General features: G+C 39.5%; 1 protein-coding gene across 2 annotated transcripts in view; it reads left to right on the top strand.

The window, feature by feature from the left end:
• slit3 (slit homolog 3 (Drosophila)) overlaps positions 1 to 13,838 on the top strand; it is a 261,454-nt gene extending 247,616 nt beyond the window's left edge. For both annotated transcript variants that reach the window (XM_044364021.1, XM_044364022.1), the window contains 5 exons: positions 8,287 to 8,441; positions 8,882 to 9,039; positions 9,570 to 9,727; positions 10,326 to 10,531; positions 10,642 to 13,838. In XM_044364021.1, the coding sequence (XP_044219956.1) occupies positions 8,287 to 8,441; positions 8,882 to 9,039; positions 9,570 to 9,727; positions 10,326 to 10,531; positions 10,642 to 10,895 (931 nt within the window). In that variant the 3' untranslated portion in view covers positions 10,896 to 13,838. The remainder of the gene's footprint in view (positions 1 to 8,286; positions 8,442 to 8,881; positions 9,040 to 9,569; positions 9,728 to 10,325; positions 10,532 to 10,641) is intronic.
• The last annotated feature ends 4,713 nt before the right edge of the window (positions 13,839 to 18,551 follow it).

Below are 18,551 nucleotides of genomic sequence, written 5' to 3'. Positions count from 1 at the left end.
TTTATTATAATAATAATGTTTTGCTGTATTGATTACCTTGCGAGGCAGCTGGATTCGCAAGATCAAGACATCATAAGATTGGAATCCATCTTGTCAGGCTTCAAGTTATGAACTTGTGTCCGGTGGCTCGGGCCAATCAGTGTCCCATGAGGATATCAGCTTCCTTGCAAAGTAAGACAATGATAGGCGGTGACAGGCAGATGGTTTACCCAATCACCTGCCAAGTATTTTTTGAAAGTGCCTGCCCTTTTCTGAGCAGTTTCCTATGACAGCTTCTCAGATGGCTCTGTGTAACAAACCATCTGGCACGTCAGGTTACTGTATTGAACCATGTGGGTGAATTTGTTTCGCAGAGGTTAGAACACAAGGTCAACTTTAGAGCAGCAGGCCTGGAGCTGGTTGGGACTATGACTTGCTCAAGGACACTTCAGCAGGGCAGATGTTTGCAAAATGAAATGATCAACTGGGTCTAAAGACCATGACAACAACTTCCTACTCTGTTGAGTTTGTCAATATTTTTCTACTTGTGCACTTTGCAATTCAGTGCTGATATTCTGTTTATTCACATGAGTAGATTTGTAAGAGCCACTTATCCCAAATATGACCTTAACCAGAATATGTGCTAGTGTTCACAATACATGACACATGGTGACAAGCAAGAAGAGGACAAGAGGAAGGGGTGGTTAGAAAGGAAGGAAGGGTAGAATGAAAGAATGGAAACGATGGGGTAAATCTCATTAGGCACTGGCACAGATGGGGAGGGGTGGAGACTGAGTTGAAAAGGTTGAGAAGGAGAGAGAAGAGGACAGACGTAGAGGGATGTATGGATGCATAGAAAGACAGATTGATCGCTTGAGAGACAGACATAGATAAAGAGACAGCCAGAAAGACAGATGGATTGACTGATGCTGGACGGAAGGCATGAATGACATAGCAGACAACACAATGAAGAGATAACTGGGTAGAATAGGTTGCCCGCCAGTGGAGAAAACAGGAGGGGTAAAACAGATGGATAGAAGCAGTCGAAATAAAAAGACCATGAGACACGGTTGAACGGCAGGATGGATAAGAGAGGAGTGAGGGATGACAGAGGGATAGAGTGAAAGAGGGGGAAGAGCAGAGGGGAAAAGTAAACCACAGAGTGAGTCAGGGAATTATCCTTGTCTGGTCTTGTTAGCTTGACACGGGCCACGCCTGGGAGGGAGACAGACAGACAGACAGAGTGCAAGAAAAACTGAGAGAAGCAGGGAAATAAAGTGAAAAAGAGCGACAGATGAAGAAAGAGAGAGACAAAGAAAGAGTACAGCAGTGCATAGGACACAAATAGAGACAAGGGAGAAAAAAATCCAAAACAGAACATGATAAAGAGGGAGAAAAAATTAAATATTTAAAGCAAAGGCAAGAAACAGAGATCCATAGAATCAGATCATGTCTGAGCACAATGCTAAGTACTAAGTAAACACTGTCTCTATGTTATGTTTAGCATTAGCAATCTGGAAGGAGACGAGGCCCAGCTCAAAGCCTGGGGCTCATTTTACCACAAGCCTCTATGTATTCCTTTGTATGTGCCATCTTTTGATTGCATGAGTCTGAGCATTGCAAATGGCATATCTTATCTGCCCTAATTTGGAAATACATTTTAAACTGATTCAAACCGCATGGCCAGACAGGCACAGCAGAACGTCCTGCCACCATTCAACTGATACTGTCCAGAATGGCGTAACTGTTTAACCACCACAATCTGAGCACAGCAATTCTGGCAGATCCCGAACATGGCACTGTCCATAAAGTTACTGCGGTTGTACAACTGAGGGCCAGGGACTGGTGCCAGTCCCTGGGATGTTTCTGGTAGATCCATGGGTTGGTTATCTTGTGTTGAAACCAGAGAGCCGGGAATGGCATCACATTCAAGCCAGTTTTTGACGACGAGCTGGAATGTAGCAGTTGTGGCCAGACCAGACACACTAATGAAAAAAAACTAATGCTGGTAATAGGAGTAATCATTGAATCACCTCAGTTGTAACAGTTAAAATTTGGGTTTACCATACAGATTTGATTGTGTTTCAGGTTTTGACTGTCAAAAGGTCAAATATATCTAAGAGATTAGGTCAAGTTTACACCATAAAGGAGGGGGGCGGAGGAGGAGGAAGAGGAGGCCTGCAGTTTACACATGTAGGTTTGATGCATGCATAGATACAAACATTTACATACTTGTGTTATACAAGGAATAACACAAACAAACACAAAGACATACACTGAAAGATATATAAAGCAAAATTACAGGTGCATATCGACACACACCTGTCCAGAGATGCAGCCCACAATAAAACTGAGAAATTGGATCACGAAAAACAGAGAAATAGAGGAATACAAAAAAAGTAGGAATCTTAGAAGGGCAGATAGAAAGATGCTGGGGTGGAGAGCAGAGGGAATGATAAAGAAAATGAAGAACATACTGTACAAGCACAGAAGTGGTCGAGTTTTCAATTTATAGAAAGAGAAAAAGGGAGGGCAAGAGGGTGACAGAAAGAGAGATAGGAGAAGGTGTAAAAGTCCTTCACTGCGCCCTCATTAGCAACAGATGAAAGCGGTTATGCATGCACAGTGTTAAATGTACACGTGTGTGTGTGTGTGTGCAGGAAAGAGAGAGAGTGTGTGTGTTTGTTGTGTATTAATGTGCTGCCCTTTACTAAATGCCACACTAATCTCCCATCAGGTCAAAGAGAGCACATCTACTGTTATTCATCAGCGAGCGACAGAGGGAGGGATGCAGGGATGGATGGGTACATGAAAGGAGAAAGGATGATAGAGGAAGGTATAGGCGGTGAGAGGACAGAAAGGAGACAATAAAAAGACAGAGGTAGAGTGGGGAGGGATGATAATGGATGGTTAAACAGAGGAGCATGGATAGAGGAAGAAACTGGATGTCAGAGAAAGCAAGATGGAGGGAGAGGATAGGAGGCATCAGGAATCAGGAAAGATGAAAAGATGATATGACGAGAGAGGAAACAGAAGAGACAGGTGCAATACCTACAACATCACATTTATAATTATGTGGTTTATCTGGCAATTTAATATTCTGCCACCTTTTTGCTTGGCAAGTATAATTTGAGGGATAATACAGATGTTACATTTTCCTTTCTTTTTGCGCCAGTTGTGCCAATTCAGTGAGGAAATAGGAAGTACCTAAAAAAATGTTCACCAGACAGACTTTTGTTAAATCTATTTAAACTGAGACAGATACTATTTTATAAATTATGAGGTTTGACACTAAACACTCTCCCACCAGCACAGGATTCAGTCTCTGCTTCGGTGCCTCCATCAAAAACAACCAGTGTTTTCTGGTGGGAAGCTGGTGAGGGATTGTGTCCTGGAAAAGAGGTCTTAACCAACCAGGACTTGATTCTGGTTGATAGTGTGTAGCAGTTTACATGCTTCTCTGTATGTCTAAATAATACTAGAGGGACATAAATATTCGGTCTTGCAATCATATTGTGTTACTGTTATTGTGTCCACCTTACATACACACAATGCATCATGGTTCACTGTATAGCCACACTCTATACATTAACAGATGAACCAAGCTGTATATTTTCCTGATAAAATCTAAAAAGGATTTTGGAAATTGTGTAAAAAAGTTGCAGCTATGATATGTATCTTCATTTGTACTTGGATCGTCACAAGTTTATAACTTTTACGTGCAGTTTCTATTTCGATACCGCTCTTACACAATTATTTTGTGGTGAATTGACTGAATGTCTGACCTGAATCCAGCTCTTAAAACTACAGCACTGCGGTTGAAACACACAGACAATCCTTGAACATTACAGGTTTAAAACGCTCAGAGGCAATTCAAACATTCTAATACTGAAACCTTATAGGCCTGAAACAACGAGCGCTCATTCCTGAAACCCTACATCAAAACGCTACGAATCCACCCCTGAAAAGTACAAATTTCATATGAACTGGCCAGCCTGGTTTAATGAAAGCTGAAAAAAGAGGGAAAGAAAACAGTGAAGGAGCTTTCCGTTCAGCAGCTGCCATCTCAGAAATGCCTAATTGAGGTTACCACGGCAATATGGGGCTGGGATGCCTGTCTGCTGAACATCATTTTAATCAGATTGGGCTGCTTAACACACACACACAGCTTGACACACACACATATATACAGTATGCACACATAAAGATATTCAAGCTCATACACACATGAAAGCCCACTAGAGTCTCAAACTTACACACATGCAGACTCACAAACATAAAACTGTCTTATACATACAAACACTCACACACATATTCTGTGTAAAGATGGCACATGCACGCACAAACACATACAAACTTGCTTGATCACACAAATATACAATAACAAAAAATGCAAATTCACAAATACAAAAGGTTCACTGTCAAATACATTCATTCATGTCACATAAACACACACACGAACACACTGCAAATGTGGTTTAGGAAACCTTGTAAGTAAATGATAGTGGTGCCTAATTAGATTTAAGAGTGAAAGTGGATCTGCACGGTTCTAATCCAAATATTTTTTTTAGCTTGAGATAAAGTCAACGATTTGTAATTACGTCTGGGTTTGTATTTGATTCAGTTAAATAAAAAAGAGACTTTTTGGTTTTTAGGAAGTGCTTTTTCAGAAAAGTTTATTTGTGTGTGTATGTACACATTCAGGGTGTATTTGATTCTGGACTGACAGGAAATTGACGTCCCTTGTGAACTTGGGGAAACACAACGAGAGTAAGAGAGACAGGCAGTTGAAATCTGCTACGGCTTTGTGTTTGTTTTTATTGAATTCCACAATGGGTTGCTTTTAACTAATACACCAAGCCAACACAGCTGCCTTCAAAGAACCTGAAACACACTTATGTATGCGCACACACACACACAGACAGATATACAGTATATATTTATCAAAAAGTAGAAATTCTCCATGCAGAATCCACAAAAGTATATATTTCCATAATGTGCTGATAAAGAGACTGTACCTGTATTTATACATAAGTGGTTATATATTTGGAATTTATAGAATCACACACAAACACGTAAACACACACACACACGTCTCAGCCAGGATCTGGAAAGCATCCACTTGTCAAAACACAGATGAGGTGTGATGTTGGCAAACACCACACACACACACACACACACACACACACACACGCGCCTGCAGGGCTAGCGTCTGGTCAAAACTTGGAAACACTGACCATTAGTCATCTACTGCCACCTGGTGGAGCTTTGGTCTCAAAGCAGGTTCAGCACTCCGTGTGTGTACATGCATGTGTGTGTGTGTGTGTGTGTGTGTGTGTGTGTGTGTGTGTGTGTGTGTGTGTGTGTGTGTGTGTGTGCGTGTGTGCGTGTGTGTGTGTATGTGTGCATGTGTGCGTGTGTGCATGTGTGTGTGTAGAGTGTCAAAATGAGTGTGTTAAGTTCAAACCTGTGGATAAAAATCAATTTCAGAATGTTTCCAGCTATGTGAGCTGCTTGTTTGATTTAAATTCCCAGACTTGAACAAATTTAAAAGGGATGAAGTGCTTCTAGGAACGAAAGAAACAGAAGACCTTAGAAGACGAAAGGAGTGGGAACGATTGTTGAAATGAAAGGAAGGGAAAGAAAAGGGGAGAACATACCAGGAGAAATCAGGGGGGAGAAAAAATATGACAATGAGAAAATTGGGAAAGAAAAGAAAGGAGATGAGGCAAGATGTGTTGAGGGGAGAGGAAAGGGAGAGAATAAATGCAAAGTGAGGATAGGAGAAGAGCGTGGGGAGGGAGAGAGCTAATCTTTCAGGCTAGCAGACCATCATTTTGCTTGGTTGCAGCAGGCCCGTTTGAGACCATTATTAAATTACATGGCTCCTAATGGAAACCATGTATGTGTCTGTGTTGGGTCTACACTGAAGTAAGAGCTCTTATTTTAGAAACCACCAGCTAAATGCTGAACTAGATTGATGTCCAGAAGAACAGAACTTTTTTTTTTTGTTAGTGTTGACTGTATAAATGGCTTTGTTTCTCATTTATCTTAGCAATGTGTTAATCCAATTTTCAGATTTGCACATAAAGTAATTCTAAAGATTTTGTTTTACACTCTTATCCAGTTAATTATTTGCATTACATTACTATAAAACTGTTCAAATATGGCCGAATACAAATGAGAGAATACAATTGACACTTACATGATTAATAATAATGATTGATTCTTTGTAATACCTATTCATCTGTTCTTGTGTATGTATGTTGTAAACCTTCAGTGGTGGAATATAATGTAACTAAGTACATTTACTCAAGTACTGTACTTAAGTATAATTTTTAGGTACTTGTGCTTTACTCAAGTATTTTCATTCTATGCTACTTTGTATTTCTACTCCACTACAGTTTGGAGACAACTACCATTTTTATTTGACAGCTGTAGTTACTTTTCAGATGAAAATGTTATATTAACTAATATAATATAATATATAATAATACAATATAATAATAATATAATATAAGTTTATAAAAAATAATACATTGTCAAAGATGAAACCAATAGTTCCCAAACCTTTTGGCTTGTAACCCCTGTGTGTAGTTGTGGCTCCTTGTCATTTTACAGATGTTGTTAGCAGTTCCACCAAATGAATAATTGTTTGAGGCCTAAAGAGGTAAAACTTTCCAATATTTCACAAAAAAGCAAAGTTTAGAGAAGGAACTTCATTTTTCTTGGCTGATTTAATATATCTGTCACAGGGGCTGATTTTCTGCAAAGTAAGTAGTTGTACTTTTAATACTTTAAGTACATTTTTAATACTTCTGTACTTTTACTTAAGTAGAATAAATGCAGAAATTTTACTTGTCATGGAGTGCGTTGCGGTATTGCTACTTAATTATTGTTACTTACTTAAGTAAAGGATCTGAGTACTTCTTCCACCATTGTAAACCTTACTTATTGCTCTACATGTAAAATGAAAAGGTATCTGCAAGTGTAAAACCCTAATAGGTTGCACAGTTGTACTTAATGATCCTAAAAAACTGGGAAGAAATTGTGTTTTCTGTTTTTAGTCAGCATTTTATAATAAGTTCCTCATTCTCTTTCTTTTCTCCATCCTCTTATTGTTTTGCTTCTTTACCATATCATCATAATAATAATATTTTCTTCACCTATTTAATCTTTCTCCTTCCTCTTCCCCTAATGTTATTGCATCTGCTCTGTTTTTCTCTTTTTTCTATAGTCAGCATTTTCTATAAAAGTCACTCTGGCCCGCCTCCAGAACTCACAACCCTGCTTCATTGGCTGTTAATGTAACATCACTGTAATCTGAATGCTCTATAAACAGCTGTCAATCAAAGCTGACTTGAGGCTCCTTAGCTAGTTAGCCAATCAGAGGTTGCAGACAAAGGGAAGTATTGTCTTGATGTTTAGCTGTGAGAGTCTGGAGCAGACCACCAACGGAAAGAGTGGCTTCACTTGTTCTTTTGTGTTTTTGCTGTTCTGCTTGTTTTCTCCGGGTTCGGGGAAGGAAGAACTTGGGTGAACGGAGGCACAGTCAACTTTACCACCCCGCCATCTACCTCTCTTTGCCGCTCTCTCTTGCTCTCTCTCTTTCGGCTGTGCCAAACCACTGTCTCTATAGCTGTCTGTCTCCCCTCCAGCAAAAACCACTTAGTGGGGGAATCTCAGACACACACTCTCACACACAAACACACACACTTTCTTCCCAGGGTCAGACATGGTGCAAAAGGTCATGATCCAGGTTCATTGCAGGCTCCTCTTCGGTGGAAAATTTCTTCCAAAAAATATCACAGCTCTAGTAACAAGTCTTCTTTCTTTAACACAAGGGTCTAAACTGGTTGAGTCTGGCCGTTCAGTTGTACAAATTTAGTCTCGCTTCGAGGCTCAAGCCCATAAGAATAAACAAGTGTGCTGCGTCTGGGTCTCAACCCCCATGTTCGGAAACCAGGGTCTAGATCGAGGGCGTATTTTAATCTCTTCCAAAAGAACACTTCATAGAGAGGATGTGATCAGTCTGTTTTATGTCTGAGAATAACATTTCAGCACAGATTTCCCTAATTTCTTTTTAATTCGGTCTGGTCGATTTGCAAACACAACAATACAGAGAAAAAAAAATGTTTGACTTGAAAATGTTTGGAGTCTGTTTTGTGTCTGGCATTTCCAATTTGCTCTATCATGTTTTTTCCTCCCTAATTCTCCTGTCTGGTGTAGAATTCAACAGTAATTTATCATAATAAGAACCATACTGAAAAGCTCTCCTTCCTTTCTTTCTATGTGTGTTTGTAACAGTGTGGAGACTGTGAATGACGGGCTTTTCCACACGGTTGAGCTGTTGATTCAGAACCGTTCACTGAGCCTGGTTGTGGATAACGGCGCCCCCAAGAGCCTGGGAAAGCTAGCACGCCAGCCCTCCGTTGACCACAACACTCAGCTTTACATAGGAGGTACACACACACACACACGCACACACACACACACACACACACACATTTATACTGTATATACACATTTGTGGACACTTGTATTAATCATTCAGATGTTATTTTGCCTGCTCTTAACTGCCTCTCTATGGTTGTGATCACATCTTTGCTGTGCATGGATACACACAAATACAGTTACCCGCAAAATGTAACTACACACACACACTAAATCCCAGCAAAGGATGTGGTTGGGAGACAAAGAACTCTTTGTTCAACTTCTCCTTAAAAGCGAGTGAGATATGCCCCCGAGAACAGTCAGTCTTTCCTCTTGAGAACAAGAAAGCAAACATGATTTTGTTGTAGTATAGTGAAAGCTATGATGTCATATTCTTACTGAAATGTTGTATTTTCTTCTCATTTTTTTCTTTCCATACCCTCCTGTCTTGTTCTCCTTCATCACCAAGGCGTACCATCCCAAGTGGTGGCCTCAGGCCTGCGTCCCGGCCCTGAACGTTCCCCTCAGGCCTTCAATGGCTGCATCCACAATGTCAAAATTAACGGGGAGGCCCAGGACCTGAGTTACCGAGCCACAGGAGGACGACCACAAGGGGTTGAGGCCAAGGTAATAACATGGGGGAAGGTTCACTCGTGGCAAAAGGGGGTGTTGTTATACTGTACAGCCTTATTTTAGAGTTACAACAGTAGAAGTTCTGTAGGAGCTACAAAGCAGCCTTTAAAGCCATAGCTATCAACATAGCAGCAGAGAAAGTTGTGTTTTGCAAGAGACATCCAACAATGTCTAGGGATGACATCATGGTGAAAAACTGCTTTTTGGGCTTCAGTGCAAAGATCTTTAAGTCCAGCATCAAACCAAAAAAGCACAACATTTTCAAAAATGAGCAACTGTGGAAAAACATTGAGATCACACAATAACCATATTTAGGTCACATTCCAATAAAGCTATGCTGGCAACAGCTCTGAAGAAGTACTGGTATCATCTCTCCATTTTGGCACTATATTTACACTGATGATGAAGATGAAGGCTTTAACAATCCTGTAACATCAAAATGTTTGCCAGGTTATTAGCATTAATAGGCCTTTCAACTCAGTTTCCCTTGACAGTATTTCCTCCCTTTCTTTTCCTGTCACCAGGCTGATGGCATTCTTGCAGGATGTCACACCTGCAGTGTGTGCGCACAGGGTGCGTGCAGAGAGGGCGGGGAGACGGGGGTAACATGTGACTGTCCTCCAGGACGCAGCGGGGCCTTGTGTGACCAGACAACAGCACCAACCCCCTGTCAGAACAGCAGGTAGGCAGAGACTGGGCAGAAATTACATAGAAAGAAGTGCATGTACAGTATGTGAGGATGTCAACTTTGGCTCTGAGATATTTTAATGGGCATTTTTTTCTATTTTCTTACTTTTTATAGACAAAACAGTTGATGAAAAAAAATAGGCGATTAATTCATAATGAAATTGTTTGTTGCAACCCTTTTTGATTGATTAACATAGCTAGTAAAAGAAAGTGTTAATGAGTTATCCTATGTCATTTTCATCCTTTTATTGACATTTTTATCCTATAAAAAGTCAGTAAGGAAAAAAAAGCAAGCATGAAAATTTAATTAGCTGTCATAGCCAAAAGCAGTGGCCAAAGCATTTGATCATGCACACAGCAGCAGAGTTTCCCTGGTTGAGCTTTCTTGATCCAGAAAGTGAATTGTGAACTTTTTTATGGTGATTCTAATGGCATGAATTTGGCATAAGAGTTTTTTTAGTCAGTGTTGGTTTCCATATCTTGAGTGCCCTTTGCTATTCAGCCAGTTATAAAGCAATCACCAGTAAATACACACATCTACTCCAGGTGCCGCCCTCCTCTAACTTGTCTTCCCTCTCTCCTTCTCACTCCAGATGTGTCCATGGTCTGTGTGTGCCGAAGGGTCAGTCCTACAGTTGCCAGTGTAGTGAAGGCTACCAGGGCCAATTCTGTGATCGACGGCAGGAGCCTCCAGCATGCAGGGGGCACCGCTGCGGACATGGGGAGTGTCGCGTGTCAGAGGGAGGAGAGCCCATCTGCCACTGTCAGCCAGGGTACACTGGACCAACCTGTAACACAGGTAAGACAGATGAAATGTAAAAAGAGGGGATAGAGGTCAGGAGAAAATGATGTCAAGATTTGAGAAATCTTAGTATATCTAACTTGTGTCCTTTTTCCACCAATGTCCAGAGGTGACATGTCAAGGAGAGATGGTGAGGGAGCAGCTGAAGCGCCACCACCCCATGAGAACATGCACATCCACCAGTAAGATTCCACGCATGGATTGTCCTCGATCCTGCCAGACAGCAGCGCCCCCTGGTGTTTGCTGTGGCGTCACCAAAAGCCGAAGAAGGAAGGTGGTCTTCCGCTGCACCGACGGCACCTCGTACTCCGAGGAGATGGAAACGGCCCTGGAATGTGGCTGCTCCAAGTGTCCGTTGTAACAGCACCGTAGTTTGTTTGTTTGTTTTGCAACACCCACTGCTGCCATTTTGTGAATTCTACTCGTCAAGAGGCTGTGTCGCTCTGAGATTTTTCCACGTTGATGAGCACCACCATTATGTGATTTTTTTTTTTTTTTTTTTTACATGTTCAGTTTGATCGCTGCCAATTTGCTGCCAAGAGAAACCACAAACAAAACACAAATGGGACATGTGTGCGTGTTTTTTGACAGAGAGAAATATATTGTAAGATATAAGTGAGAAAAATATAGAACTTATTTTTATTATGGATTTTTTTTTTCTAAAAGATGATAAAAGGACTGATGAGTTGCTTTTTTAATATGTTGATTATATAATGTGTTACATAGTATGAAAAGTTATTTTGTACCTTGTAAGAAGAAAAAGTACACAACAAAATAGATTAACATTCCTTAAAAGTATATGAATTTATATGTATGTGTAAATCTATATAAATATATACCCTAATCCAATTAATTTTATATTTTCTAAGTGTATTTGCATGATGTTAATGTGAGTGCTGATGTGTGGGAGGCTTCGGACACTGAGAGAGGAGGGCTGCCTTGACGAAATGGCCCACCAAGAAGAGCTCCCTTGATTCCACAAAAAGGAAAAGGTGGCAGTTTTTGTTGCCCTCTCTCTTGGGGCTAAAAAGGAAACTGTACGTGCCTAGCTAACCTGCTTCACTATATAATGGACATCATCCTCACATGTGGGCTCTTTGACAAAACACAAAAGACTCTTTCCACAGAGATGATTTTAACAGGTTGTTCTGATGTTGTGTTATTCTTTAATTTGCTGTTGCACACCAGACTTGGAGCCACATGAGGTTTGACATGAAAATCTGACATTTGCTATTCATTAGGAGTTCATTATAAATCAGGAATTCCCATTCAAATCATCTATAGTTAAATCATATTGTAAATTTGGCATCAAGTGTGAGTCCAAACCAGCTTAAATGAGTTTTAAAACAAATACCAAGACATTCTCTGATGAGTTATGAGGTTCTGGTGGAAACAAGAAGCTGTTTTTAATCAACCAACCCATTCACATAAAGACGTGTTTTTAAGAGTAACTTAATACCAGGCTGAAAAACTGTGTTTCACTGCCCTACAACATCTGATTGAATGTTTCAAATGTGCATCCCTGCTGGGTGTAGTTAGTTGTGGTCAGGAGCGTGCTCTGTTGCACCTGTACCCACACCCAGCAGTGATGTCACAGTGTACTGACACACCCTTGAGTACACTTCTACATTCAGTCACATCAGCTGGTGTTACTGTAAATTGCTCTTTAAATAGCTGCTCAATCTGAGGCAGGGAGGCTGTTTTGAATGAAGCCATTATGCCAAATTTGGCTGTATTTGCCTTAACAGTAAACTCCTGGATGTCAAGAAGAATTCTGATTTAAAGTTGATAACTTAGCTCAAGTGCCTTGGTATATTTCTTGTCAAATTCAAAAATGTTGCTGCTACTGAATGTTTGATCATGTTGGATGGTTAAAAGCATTGTTGGGTCACATGTGGCAGTTGTTTTACTTGCTATGAGGCTCATACAGTGTGTGGTCCACATATGAAACAACATCTGTCTCCATGACAACACAATCAAACTTCTATGATGGCTTTCTTCGTCATCCAAAGGGAATGATGCTGAAATAAATATTCCTCTGTCAGAGTCAGATTGTGTGGGCAGGGTCAATGAAATGTATAAATACTTCAAAGCAATTGTAACAACTCAATTTGGCCCAAAACCTAGAGAGGCCTTTATTATGATACATTCTTTACGGTATAAATGATTTGTGCATCACTGTCCCTTACCTAGAAACCATATCTTCATGGCCTTATGTGGAATGTGAAATTGCGGCATCAACAAAAATGCTTTTTTTCCTCTTGCAGTGTTGATTTGTGATGCATTCAGTGTGTTATATGATGACATTACATAATGCAGGACTGATTATTTGGTGGACCATGATGTGCTCTAAGGTGCATACAGGAAAACTGATATTTTCATAGAGCTTGTACTTCATGGAGATGTAAGAGATCAACTCATGTTTTAAATTTAAGGTAAAGCTTTTTAATCATTGGTTAATGTTTTCAGTTTCTGCATTGACAGTGTTGAGTGGAGCTTAACAAAGTGGCTTGCAGTTATTAATGACACATTGCTCCTGTCTGATCACAGTAAACCTCCACGTTACCAACTCAGTTGCCTGCTACATCAATGTAGTTTCTGTAACTCTGTTAGATAAAAGAATCTGGACGAAGCTTCCACAACACAACTGTGTCAGAAAACATTTCCACATCGTTACAGTTTTTAACCGCCCATAGATGACTAACACAATTAAAAGTATAGCAAAAGACTATAATGTAACTACTACTGTATTGTTTACTTTATTGTTGCTTTGTTTACAATAGGTGCATTTTTACAGTCACAGCTGAAACACTTTTACAGTTAATTTGCAGCTATCTTATTCTGGGTTTGAGATACATATCAGTATTATCCTTTTTGGTCAGTGTCACAGTTTTACTCTTTCCACACCTTTTGCTCATTACACCTCATCTTTCTTATCACGTCTTTTCTTTGCACCTCCTCTTTCCCTTCCTTTGTTCTTTTTTTCCCCAAGTCTCTGTCAATGATGTCCCATTGATTTTCATTTCTTAACCTCCATTCCCATTTTCACAACAATTCAAGTTTTTATTTGCTGCCCCATCTGTCTTTTTCTTTTTCATCCACCTTTCCTGATCCTTAAGGTTTAGTTCTTCATTGTGAACAAAATAAAACACCCTAGTCACTGACAATTTTTAAAAAGCAGTCAGTTGTACACTTTTGCAAATGTTTGACATTCTCCAAATCTGAGGTTTAAAAAACATGAATATGTGAGTGATGATAATGGATACTTAGGTTGAATGTTAAAATTAAACTACCATTGAAACTATACTTATCTTCCATGTCTGAGTTCTTGAAAAATGAATACTCCAGTGGAGGACTTTCACTAAAATTCCTGTCAATTCCTGTCATTTGTCAGCAGATTTGATAACAGACCATTGAGTCCTACATCCAGCTCTGGTAGTTCTTAGTTGCGGCAGGTTGAAAAAGTCAGGCTTTCCCAAATATTTTTCTGTTTGTACCTTTGATGAAGTAACTAATTTAATATTTTGTCTATGATAACCTTATGCTCTAAACTAAAACTGTTCTTGCTCAAAATAAAAAACAACTTTTTTCAATAGTTTTTCAATAGTCTGGAACCATTTTCTTTATTCTAGAGCTCTAATATGCCTTACTCTGTTTTACTAGATACTGAGATAATTTCTTTAACAGGAAACCGTGTTGTGAAGACAGACATATCCACTGTGTAAGTTGTCTAAATAATTAAAAATATTTAAAAAAAATTATACAGCAGTACTTCTTCTTTCAAATTCTAAAATTGTCTTACTGAATATTTGCAAACGTTTATTGACCTTTTTAATAAGCTTTTGATCTGTTTTCAACTAAATGGAGGATGAGCGTTGACAAAATCAAAAAAACAAAAACATTTTATATGATTACAGAAATATTTACAGTTCTGTGAGATAAATATTGAAAGCCAAACTAACAAAACATTTCAAACGTTTGAGTCAGTGAGAAAAATTGCACTGCCTTGATTTTGCTATTTCAACATAGTTTGGCTCATAAGTAGCAAGGGCAATCCTGAGACACTCATGCAACTTCTCATTGGTCATGGGACAACAAAATCGTTAGCTTTGTCTTGAAGGCACAAAGCCTCTCAACCAAATCAGCGATAGATTTTCCCCACCTCTGCACTTCCAGATTCAAAGTGTTCAAGTGTCCAAAAATGTCACACAGAAAGTGGACTTCTGCCATAAACTGTTCATCCAACATGCGCTCCAAGAGGTTTGTTGCCCGTTACACGTGTGAAGGAAAGACACAATCTCCTGGCGAAGTTGACAGAAACAGTCCAGAACCTTTTCTTTGCTGAGCAATCTGACGTTGTTATGTACAAGTAAGTCAGTGTGTTCGGCAAAGGTGTCAGGTAGCTGACGGAAAAGGCGATGTTGCAGGCTGGAGGTTGATCGAATAAAATTCACAATGTTCATAACAGTGTCCATGGTGTTTTTCAGATCACCACTGAGCTTTGCACACAGCAAAGACTGATGAATGATACAGTGTAAAAACTGCATATGTGGGGCTATAGCTGATAGCCTCGCCACTAGCCTTTGCACTCTACTGATCATAGTCGGAGCGCCATCAGTAACCAACAGGCAAACTTTTTGTAAATCCAGTTCATGCTCATTAAAAAATGAGACAATCTTTTGAAAAATCACTTCACCTGTAATGTGTCCTTCCAACAGAATAAGCCCCAGAAGTTCTTCCCAAAAGCACACTCCATTGAAAAACCTGACATAGACGCATAGCTGGGCCATGTCGGTACAATCAGTTGACTCGTCGACAGCGATAGACATAACCTCTGCTTTTTGAAGGTTTTCCAAAAGCTTTCTTGAGACATCCTTTGCAAGTAGTTCCACTCTGCGAAGACTTGATGTGTCCGAGAGAGGCACTTTTTTAATGGCTGAATTGATGCTTTCCTTAACTTTTTCATCAACAACCATTTCATCAATGACAGCAAGCATGCAATCTCTGAAGGTTTTCACCTTGGTAAAAGGCCTCTTCTGTCTGGTTAGTGTCCAGGCTACATGCAGGGATGCTATCATGGCTCTCTCTTGTTCCGTGCAAAAGCGACCAAGGGCCACTTGACTCCATTGAAAAGATGCTAGCAGTCCCTGTAATTTTCTTCTCTGTTCCTCCGAGCCCTCTGCAAAACTGGCAGAAAACGAGCCATGATTTGACTTGTAGTGCCTCTTCACGTTTTATTCTTTCATCACAGCAATGCATGCATTGCACAATAAAGACACTGGTTTATTACTTGTTGCAGCTGGCAAAGTGAATAAATACTTGTCAGTCCATTCGTTTTGGAATTGGCGATTTTCATCAACTTTACATAGCTTCGACAGAGACATTTTGAAGCTTGCTGTTGACTAACATGAGTTTCTCTGTAGCCTGCCAGCCCAGGGCGCAACTTGACTGAGTGAGCAAATGGCAGGTACAGAGCGGGTGTGATACTTCTTCTTTTTTCTGTTTTATGGCGGGTGGCAACCAGCACATTACCGCCACCCACTATGTTGGAGTGTGAACCATAGTTATCTGTCCCCTTGAACAAACAAACACAAGAAAATAAAAATATTTTTACCATGACAGCCTGATTTGCAGGCACCTTCTTGCGGGCCATAGAAAAAATCTATATCCAGCTCGCAGGCCACTAGTTGAATAGGTCTGCCCTAAAATGTAGTCGCGTTATCTCTCTGGATCCAAGTCAAGGCAGTACTCCTTCACTACTAAAAATAGCTATCAACATTATTTAAAAAAAAAAAAAAAATCTTTGTCAGTGCCGTCACAGCCCTGCCCTCTCCTCTTAAAAACTGAGTTTGATTTTCAAGTATCAAACAAGCAGATGCTGATGATTAAGCCACTGCAAAACTGTGAATGGAAACATTGCTGGTAAAGAAACTCTGAGGTGAATTGTGAAGCCAGTCATACTCTGGCCTCACAATAGACAATGGAACGTTAATATCTTCCTCTTTATGAAACAACTGAGAGTTAGCTTGTTTTTCAGTGTTGCTAATGATCTCAGCTCTGTGTGTTTAGCAGACTGATTAACTAGCAGCGATGGAGCTGTTGTCTGTAAATTTATCCACCACAACTGTCAACAACTGAGTTGTTCAGTTTCTTCACGAACTGATCAACAGAAAGGTATAATCATATATGAGCTATACTGCTATTGTTAAGTGTATGAATGCAAGAAAATATACTACCGCCCCAGGAAAACTGCAAAAACACTGGTGCAATCCAGTAGTTGGTATGAACAAAAGGGGTCAAAAGCAAGATTGCATGGTAATCTAACCTGCTGCCACTTTTTATATGCACTATTGCATGTTGTCATTAATGTAACCATCACAGTAACAGCAGACCTTTAAGCATTAAGCAGAGAAACAGACTTTATGAAATGTTTCTGAAAAATGGGAATGAATGTCCATTCAACATTAATATTGAATTCAAATTTAAATAAACTTTTTTTTCCAAGTCCAAGGTATGTTTTCTAGAGGATTCTTCTGCTTGGTGAGAAAAGAAATGATAAGATTAAGAAAGTAGCCACGAATCAAAGTGAAAAACAAATTTTTTTAAATTTATTTATTTATTTTTTTTAATTTTATTGATCCTTTTGATTGTCTATTAATCCAAGCAGTGACTGGCTCTCAGGAGCATGGTTGACACAATGACTGACATCAACATCTTCTATGAGTACAGTTGTCAAATAAATTATGTGAACATCTTGTGGTCCTCAGTATCTAAAGTCCATTGAGAACAAGGCTTCCCCAGAGTAAAAAAAACTGATCTAGTCAACAAACATTGGGCTTGTTTTGAATAAACCTGGTTACTTCATCCTTTTTTTGTTAATTAAACACACAGACTGCAACTTACCAAAAGATGGCAGCAGTGTCAAGAAAGATATGACTTGTGTTATCCTGTGAGTGCAGAATGTAGTACAAGTAATTTGACTGATGCTTTAATTAACTGTAAGTATTCTTAAAATATATATTTTTGCATAGATGGCCCAATGGGAGTCAAACTGCACATTCCTAAGTGTCACCATAAGTCCTCACTATTATTAATGTATTGCATTTATCCCAAAATAAAAGGACTGTTTGGATTTCTCATATGTGCAGCATTTCACTCTTACCTTCTTAAAATGCTCTGTCCGAGGCCTGGACTTTGTTAGGCACATCCTTATGACAAATAAATCAAATTACCACCTAATACTCAGGTCAAAGTTTTTACTATTTATTGTAACAGCAATTCACAGTTTATTTTGTCAGTGTGGTTCCGCTCATGCAAAGCTCATGAACACAATATCTGGCAGAATCTAAGATACAAAACTTTTGATTGACATAAACATATTTTGAAAAGAACATCCAAAATTCACTTAAATTTAAATAGCAATACATGAAGCAGCAGGTCAGGCAGAGTATGTTAAATCTGCTGAAAACAGGCAGTGATGTAGCAGCCAGGATGTTCAGCATTAATGCATGCAGATGAGCCTGGTGGTAGACACAGGTTGTGGTCATGTATGATAGGACAGTACATAGAAGGTGTGAGGGCGGGGAGTTGACATGTCGAGGAACTAAACTCTGAAGAAGATTCAACAATTTTCAGATGCTTCATTGTCACTGATCAGTGTCTGTGATACAGGTAAATTGGCTTTTTATGATTTGCATCATTGGTTAGACAAATTTGTCAACTTATAATAAACAGTAAAATAATCTTAATCAAATGGTTTGTTTCTGTTTTTGCAGAAAGTACTAAGAAGAAGAAGGAAGAAGTCGTTGCAATTTCACTTTAGAACAGGTCTGCATCTCTTTTTTTCTCTTTACTAATGTCACAGTGTCAGTAAGTATTCAAGGCTTCTGTCTTGTGGTTGTGGTTTTTTGCATTTTTGCTGTGCTGATTTTGCTGCAGGTCTGCAACTCATTGCTATTAGACATAGTTTTGACATGTGGCTGTATTTCTATGAATATCACTCCAGTCAACTCTGGTC

The sequence above is a fragment of the Thunnus albacares genome, chromosome 10 (assembly GCF_914725855.1).
Source record: "Thunnus albacares chromosome 10, fThuAlb1.1, whole genome shotgun sequence".
Lineage (NCBI taxonomy): Eukaryota > Metazoa > Chordata > Actinopteri > Scombriformes > Scombridae > Thunnus > Thunnus albacares.
This window is presented reverse-complemented; position numbering and strand designations above follow the sequence as displayed.